Genomic DNA, 8,702 nt, shown 5'->3' on the forward strand with positions numbered 1-8,702 from the left:
CATGGGAATACGAGACACACATGCTTACATACGTGGTGCTCTTTGTGACCCCCGAGCATGAGATGTAGCTAACTGCCCTGTTCGGGGGGGGGGAACATATAACCTGCTTTGGTGTTTTGTTGGCCACTATGGAAGCTTTCCCAAAACCTTAGGTTGTTATTGGGGACTTCAATTGTGTGCTAAATGATACAGAGAAAACTGGTCTTTCCCTTAATTCTTATTGCACTGCTGATTTCCCTGATTTTATATTTGCTGGTGGCCTCTTTGAAATTGGAGACTTGAGTGCTAGATTTACTTGGTTAAATAATCAGAAAGGTGCTGTGAATGTTCAGTGTAGATGCTTTGTGAACTATCAATGGTTTGATGATGTGGGAATGGGCTCTTTGTTAAAGGTCTTCCTCCGATCTGTGGCTGATCACAATTTGCTTCTTTTTTATTTGGAAGGGGTGGTTATTCAGAGAAAGCGAGCTTCTTTTAAATTTTTTTCATGGTGGCTTTCTGAGCCAGAATGCATGACCATTATCTCCCAGTGTTGGAACACTCCTCTAGAGAGCTGCCCAATAATACATATTCTTAACAAATTCGATGATGTGAGATCCAGACAGCTGCGGTGGTGCAAGACTAGAAAAGGGAAGAGAGAGGAAATATTCTACGAGATAAGCTTGCCGAGGTTCGGCATCGTATGGACTGCCCCAATCCATCCTTTGAGGATATTGATTTGGAGTATGATCTTAAAAAGGAACTTGAAAAAGTACTATTTCAAGAAAAATCTGTGGAGGCAAATGTCACATGCTATTTGGCTCAAAGAAGGAGATAAAAACACCAAATTCTTCATGGCTTTTGTTAAAGGTAGTGCCATTACAATAATAAAAATAAGTTATTGGTGGAGGGCTCTTATGTATCTGATTGAAAATGAATGCACCAAATGTTTTGAGCAACTTTTTGCTGAAGAAGAGGAGTCCATGGATGTGATGCCTTTTTATGATGGTCCCACTGTTTCTCATGCTGAAAATGAGAGACTGTTAGCCCTTGTCTCTACTGAGGAAGTTAAGCAAGCTGTTTTTTAAGCTAAAGGGGACAAAGCTCTAGGGCCTGACAGTTTTCCAGGCTTGTTCTATCACAAGTGTGGGGGCATTTTGAGAGATGATATTGTTGCAGCAGTCAGTCAAAGACTTCTTCATCAAGGAAAATTTGTAAGAAATATCAATTCCAGTCATCTGGATTATTCCTAAATTCGCTGGGGATGAAGAACTCAAGGACTTTCGTACTATTGCATTGTGTAACTTTATAAGATAGTTTCGAAGGTGATGGTGGACCGGATGAGAGACATCCTTACTAGAATTATTTCAAAAAATCAAGGCACCTTTCTTAAGGGTAAAGATATCTGTGAGAAGAAAATTTTTAAAGGGTAAAGCACTTGCACATGAAGTCATGCATTTAATTAATAAGAAGAAAATCCTTGCTCTTTGCCTTAAACTAGACCTGTCAAAGGCTTATGAGAGAGTTCCTTTGGCAGTTTCTTGAATGCTCGCTGCTCAGTTTGGGATTTGATTATTCTTTGGGTGCAAAAATTAATGTAGTGTCTCTACGCAAGGAGATCCTATCTCTCCCTACCTCTTCTTAATTGTGATGGAAAGAACTATCCAAAAGCCTTAATTTGTATTTTGATAACAATCAGCTTGAGGTGTTGTAACTTCAAAATTGCAATAAGCCTGTATCTCACATGTTTTTCGCAAATGACTTGCTTCTTAATTTGTAGACCAGCTGAGATACAGTTGCAGCTTATAAAAAAACATATTAGCCGACTTTGAAAAGGCTGCAGGCATGAAGATCAACAACAATAAATCAGTCATTGTCCACCTTAATGTGGATTTTCCTTCAGCGTTGGTTGGAGGGTGAGTGAGCTCCCACTTAAATATCTCGGTTTGCCCTTCTACATAGTTCCCACCTGAAATAGAAACTTACAAAAGTGGCACGATGCTAAATGAAGTATATGCTATAGGATTGTTAGTGTTTTTTTTTTTTTTTTGAAATTTGACCCCAAGGATGTGTTCAACATGCTTGATTTACTAGAAAATAAACACTCCGATTATGCATTTTGAATGAAAAAATGGTATTTGGTATGAAAATTGATTTTTGAGACCTTATAAAAACCTATTCATGCATCAGAATCAAATGAACCAACAAGTGATGCTATAAAATCAAGTATATAGATCACATTTGTATGCCAGAATTTTGAAAAAACACTTAAAATCCAATAGAATGCTTCATTTAGCACCGTGCCCATTTTGTAGGTTTCCGAAGATGGAAACCTACAAAATGGGCATAATGTCAAATGCAACATGTTATTAGATTTTTGGTGTTTTTTTTTTTAATTATGACCCTACAGATGCGTTCAACAATGAAAAAAATGTTATTTGGAGCCTTAAAATTTTATCAAACCTTAAAAAACCTATCTATGCATTAGAATCAAATGCTCAAAAAAATGATTCTTATAAAATCAATCTTATAGATCACATCTGTGCCGTCAGAACTTTGAAAAAACACCAGAAATCCAATAGAATGTTTTCCCATTTTTAGGTTATCATCCATATCTCTCTCTCTCTCTCTCTCTCTCTCTCTCTCTCTCTATATATATATATATATATATATATATATATATATATATATATATATATATATATATATATATATATATAAAGTGATAGATGCTTGACAACTTTTGAGCCTGACTGAGCATCCATCGCACGCGCATGAAGGACGCTCAACACGTAGTATAAAAAATGATCTTTAATGGTGCTTTTGAAGCACTGCTAAAAGTCTAATTCCTGCCCAAACCTTTAGTGACACTTCAAAAGCACGTTAAAAGCCCTTTACACACAGCAAAAAAGCATGTGTAAAGTAGGGGTGGCAATTTCTGACACGACCCGCCAACCCGCTTCTTAGGCGGGTTCGGGTTTGGATTAAACGGGTTCGTGTCGTAAACAGGTCGACCCGCTTAACCTGTTTATTAAACGGCTCGGGTTCGTGTTAGGGGTATGTCAACCCGCCAACCCGCCAACCCGTTTAATAAACACCAAGAGTCCAAGACCATATCTGCCATTAACCAAAAATGTAGGGAGAAAAAAGAAAACACACTAAAACAAGCCGCGAGAAGACATGGCATTAATTTTTTCTGCCTGCACTACAGTAAATTTGCAGCTTTTGCTCCTTTTTGTTTGCTTCCACCGGAAGATACGTGGTATTGGTATACCACCAGGATGGTCGCTCTTCGGCTCGTTCCTGAGCCCATACTCGCCGGGATCCCCCCGCGTGATCACCCTCCTGGTGAGCGGCGTGACCATCCCCCATGGCCAGAACCACCTGATCCACAACGTCTTTGCCGGTGGCTCCCCTGAGACATACTTCTACAAGGACTCGCACAAGGACATCACCGCCGTCCACGGCACCCCCAGGCTCACCCTTGACCCACTCCACAACTGCACGGGGATCGCAGCGATCGCAGCCCTCCGGGACCTCGGTGTTCGATCCGTCGGCATCTCGGTTTTGCTGGAGAAGGGGCTCCCTCTCGGCAACGGCCTCGGCTCGAGAGCAGCCACCACCGTCGCCGTCGCCTTTGCCGGTGGCTCCTCTGAGACCGACTTCTACAAGGACTCGCACGAGGACATCACTGCCGTCCACGGCACCCCCAGGCTCACCCTTGACCCACTCCACAACTGCACGGGAATCGCAGCAATCGCAGCCCTCTGGGACCTCGGTGTTCGATCCGTCGGCATCTCGGTTTTGCTGGAGAAGGGGCTCCCTCTCGGCAACGGCCTCGGCTCGAGCGCAGCCACCACCGTCGTCGTCGCCTTTGCCGTGAACGCCCTCTTCGACCTCGTCCTCGTCCTCATCCTCGCCAACCCGTTTACCCGAACCCAACCCACCAGCTAACCCGTTTACCAGACCCGACCCGTTCATTAAACGGGTTAACCGTGTCGTGTCGGGTTACCCGTTTAATAAATGGGTCGGGTTCGTGTTTGCCACAACCGACCCGTTTAATAAACGGGTCGGGTTCGTGTTGAGGTATGCTGACCCGCCAACCCGTCGACACGACCCGCCAACCCGCCATCCCGACCCGATTGCCACCCCTAGTGTAAAGTGCCTTTAATGACGCTTTTGAAGTGCACTAAAGGTCATTTTTTATGCTGCAGCGAGATGGACTTTTAGTGTGCATCCATTTTGGTCAGGCACGTATATGGTCGGGTATATATATATATATATATATATTTTGGTGCAATCATTTGTACATACATTCAAGTAAAAATTATTATTTTTTTTTAACTTTTTTACTTTTTTGTGTGTGGATCTAACCATGTAAATGTGATCTACATAGTTTTTAAATTTTAGATTGTCTGCAACTCGTATGTATGCAGGTTTTTTGCTTCAAAAATCAACTGCCCGCAATGTGCAGAAATTTTATGAATCAAACTCATACTTTTACGTCAAAAAAAATGATACAAGCTGTGTTTCTTAATAAACAAAACATGTCCAGTGGATACAAATTACAGCTATGATTTTCTAAGCAGATTGTACTTACTGTTGAGAATAACAAACATTTACCTTATGTATAAATATGTATTTTTTTATATACAGATGATTTTTGAAAAAAAAAATCATATTTTTCTCAAAATATAGATTTTCACGAAAACTAGGTTTTCGGTTATATTTCACAAGAATAAAAACTAGTTGCTTAGAACACTACACACCTCGAAATCAGAAAAAAAAAATGGCATTTAGGTTAGACTTAGGAAGTGCTAAGGGCAAATTAGTAGTTTAATATCGAACCGGTTTCGTCCATATCCAATCGCTCGAATTTACGAGTTTCCTGAAAATACAAAACCTAACCTTACCCTTTCGCACTTTGCCTTTTCCCCTCGATCGTTCTGAGGTTAGATCCGATCGATCTCCCTCATCGAATCCCCCTCTCGATCATTTCCTCCCTCCCCTTCTTCGTTCTCCTGGCTTTCCCCTCTTTCGATTAATACCGATTTCGCCTATTCCTTCTCCTGATTCGACTAGTTAGGGTTAGGGTTTCTTGTTCCCTCCCTCTTCCTCTCCTCGGTCTCTAGATATCGTGGTTCGAATCAACGGCTGTTCGACCTCTGTTTGTTTGCTCCGTTGATCTGTCCTCGATTTGAGTTTTCTAGTGGGTATTTTGAATTTAGGGTTAGGATTTGGGGCTTTTCGAATCCGCCTTCGATCGGTCGGGTATTTTGTGTGATTTACGCCTTCTTGTGGTCTATTTTTCGTTTAAGGTTTCTATTTGATAGAGATTTGGCGGGTTTCCCTTGGTTGTAATCCTAGGGTTAGGATTTTTTGGGGGGTCTCGGTAATTATCTCTCGATCTTGAGGTTCGGTGGAAATCTTGTGTTTCTTCGTTTGTTTACTAGTTCCCCTCTTTCAGTTGGCTACCACTCGTAACCTTTTTTGGAGTTGTAGTAGACTACTAGGGTTTCGTGTTCGTTCGATCTTTCAATTTTGTTGGATTGTTCAAAAATTGTTTTGGGGGTTTGATAATTATTCTCTTATCGACTCTGATTACCATCATACACACCGTCATTCTTGCTTGGGCTGCTCTTTCGAGGTAAGTTAGATTATTATTTTGGACGTTGTTAGCTTGAGTTTTGCTGTTACTTTAGTAATGATGGGTGCGTTTTCCTTTGCGGGAGTTTTTCTGTTTTACCCGTTTGTGCATGGTGGAATTCTTGCATTGAGCATGTTGTGGTTTAGCAACTTCGTCCAACTCACTTAAACTCCGGAACCTAAAGCTTGTTTGAGTTCAACTTTTTAAGAATAGTGCACAGCTTGTCTATAGGTGATTGAATAGCTAATATAATTGAGCTTAAGAATCAATGAATATTGAGTCATGTTCTTTTCAGCTGTTGATTGCTCATGCTTGCTATGTGTTTTAAGAATTTCAAACATCTCTGTTAGAAACATGGTTCCATTTTGTGATGATTACGCTGACTTGTATGTATTATGTTAGTAATACATTGCATAAGTATGGGGTTCGCACAAAACAAAAGGTCTTTTTGTGATGATGAGCTATGCCAATCTGCTTCTAAGAAGCATGCTGGACAGTTGGAGTACAATAGTCAACTTGCTAAGCCTGTAGAAACCGTCCCGTGCAGTAATTTACCTCATAAGCTATTTAATTCAGGTAAAATATGGCTGTGGTTTCACCGGCACAATATTTTTGAATTTTGTTTTTGAACTGACCCTGCTTTGATTTGTAAAGCTATTGAAGGTGATAAATGGCCATCAAATTGTCAAGACATTGAAACACTGCCGACTCATACCATTGATTCATCTAAGATTCTAGCTGATGGGAAGTTTGGGGATGATGGTGCATCTGATGTGGTTGGTGTGTCTCAAACTGAGGCTTCTGGAGGTTCTTGCAGCTTGTCATGCGCCAATGTCTTTTGTGGAGAGGAAACCGTTGGGTCTGATTCACCCATAGATGAATCGGTTTCTTGTGATCTGCAAGATTATTGCTCGAGAGGTGTATTAGGAGATGTTGAGGAGCCTGAATTTCCACTGATTGATTGTTACCCTCGGAAGCATGTAGCAATTGGACCTGATCATCAAGCATATGTGCCTTTATGGGAACTACAGTGCCTGAACTCGTCTCTCTCTTCAAAAAGGTTGGTTGCAGCTGTGGCCACTGATCCTGCAGTTTCATGTTCACTTCCAAGAATTATTGGCGTGGATGAGGAAGATGATCAGAGGATGATGGGATCTTGTATAATCCAAATGCCCAACTTGGAATCAGATGCTTACCACGACAAAAGTGTTGGTTGTGGTAGGGTTAACTGCACCTGCCTGAACCAAGGATCAATGAGATGTGCGAGACTGCACATAGCAGAAGAGAGGGAAGGGCTGAAGTTACTTCTTGGGCAGAACATATTAATGGAATTGGGGTTTAATGAGATGGGAGAGGATGTAGCAAGACGATGGAGCGTGGATGAGGAACACCTCTTCCAGGAAATTGTCTATTCCAACCCTGTATCATTGGGCCAAAACTTTTGGGCTGAACTCTCTTTAGCATTCCCCACAAGGACCAAGAGGGAGATAGTTAGTTACTATTTCAATGTCTTTATGCTCCGTGGAAGAGCTCTGCAGAATCGGTTGGAGACTTGTGATGCTGACAGTGATAATGATGAGTGGCAGGGAAGTGATGACCATGAGCTAGAAGTGTCAGAAGAGGATGAAGATTCTGTCATGGAGTCTGAAGCAGTTGATCATGATGGTTACACTGTTGCCAATGAGCTCTGTGAGAATGAATATGCTGCTGCTGATGATGATGATGAAGATGACTATGTTGATGATGGTGAAGATGATGATGAGGAGGAGGAGGAGGAAGGGCACGAGGATCAGGAGGCAATGAAGGAGAATGGAAAAAGGGAGGAGGTGGAGGTTTTGTTTGAAGATGTTTCTGAAGAACCTGATGCTCAAAAATGTTTCACAAAGTCGCTTGATGCTGGTTGTGGTTCTGGTTTGGCCCTTCAGCTTGATGAAACAAACAATGGCAGATGCATAGATGATCAAGATGTACAAGATGACTCGTGTACGTCATACGAATGCTACCATAATGACAATGACTTCTACAGTGCAGCCGATACTCTTATGCCATACCCAGATGCTACTCCTAAGGTTGAAGTTGACAGGGCCGAAGCGCGTTGCGTGAATAATGAGTATGCAAACAAGGAGCCTGGTAATGTGTTTGGGCATGGTTTCGTCTCAGAGCAACCTTGTGATTCAAAGATCTGGGATGTTGATTTCCTTTCATTTTCTAGGAAAGATGTTGATATCCTGCCAACATGTAGTATGATTAAGGAAATTTTTGGCGATGAAGCCTGGAGTAATGAGGCACTGAGGAACAGTCCCAGAATCAACTAAGTTGGCGTCGAATTATGGAGACGTTCCTGCTCCGGTCATTTAGTCATCCACGCTTCTATGTCAATTACATTATTTCCAAGGCTAGAGAACAGTTGCAAGAGCAGTTACACGAGTATGCAAAAGCCCATTTATTTTTTTCTAATGTTATTATTCATGTTCTTTTTCCTCTTTGTTGGTCTATTTGTACACAAGTTTAGGAGAAGAAAAGTTGTCTGTTGATATCCCACCTGTAATCCTTTTTTGTCGAAATCTTGTAGTCAAGTAGGTTTGATATAAAGCCATTATACTCCCTGATACAAGAATTGATTCTTATTGTCTATACTTTGTTCAATTTTCCTAGTTGTGCAACAAGTCTTGTCATGCCATATCAATGCTAGCAAAATACGGAAAGAAAAACCATTCATCGTGTTCTCGTTTTCTGAGATGTATTGCTGGAATCTACACACTTGCCTTGTATATATGTGACGGTGGCTTGGGAGCCTGCCTATCAGTAGTAGTAGTGCAGTCAAGGGGATAACTTTGTTCGTGGAACCTTTGAATCAATTTTTGGCATGCAGATTGGTTGCAGTGATGAATAACCATTTACTTTTTCTTTGATTTTTGCCCATTTACATGCACTTGAATGAATACTTAATCTACAGCTATTGCAGGATGCAACTGGCACATAGAGAGCTGTACGGGAGTTGCGTTTATTGACACGTCTAATCACTGTGGCGTTCTCTATGTGCAAATGAATCCAGGTTTTGTTTTCTGTAGAAGTT

The 8,702-nt window shown here is 41.4% G+C and overlaps 1 protein-coding gene across 2 annotated transcripts; it reads left to right on the forward strand.

Moving 5' to 3' along the window:
- Nucleotides 1-4,912: 4,912 nt before the first annotated feature.
- LOC149848855 (uncharacterized) lies at nucleotides 4,913-8,260 on the forward strand. Of its 2 annotated transcripts, XM_089997775.1 has the most exons (3): nucleotides 4,913-5,626; nucleotides 6,029-6,202; nucleotides 6,281-8,260. In XM_089997775.1, exons 2-3 carry the CDS (start codon nucleotides 6,046-6,048, stop codon nucleotides 7,939-7,941), a joined length of 1,818 nt encoding a protein of 605 aa, XP_089853901.1. In that variant the 5' UTR covers nucleotides 4,913-5,626; nucleotides 6,029-6,045; the 3' UTR covers nucleotides 7,942-8,260. The 2 variants fall into 2 exon arrangements, with proteins under 2 accessions (XP_089853901.1, XP_089853894.1); XM_089997768.1 differs by having other exon boundaries at nucleotides 4,913-6,202.
- Nucleotides 8,261-8,702: the final 442 nt, after the last annotated feature.

Source organism: Nuphar pumila, chromosome 1 (genome assembly GCF_984573655.1).
Source record: "Nuphar pumila chromosome 1, dmNupPumi1.hap1.1, whole genome shotgun sequence".
NCBI classification, from domain to species: domain Eukaryota; kingdom Viridiplantae; phylum Streptophyta; class Magnoliopsida; order Nymphaeales; family Nymphaeaceae; genus Nuphar; species Nuphar pumila.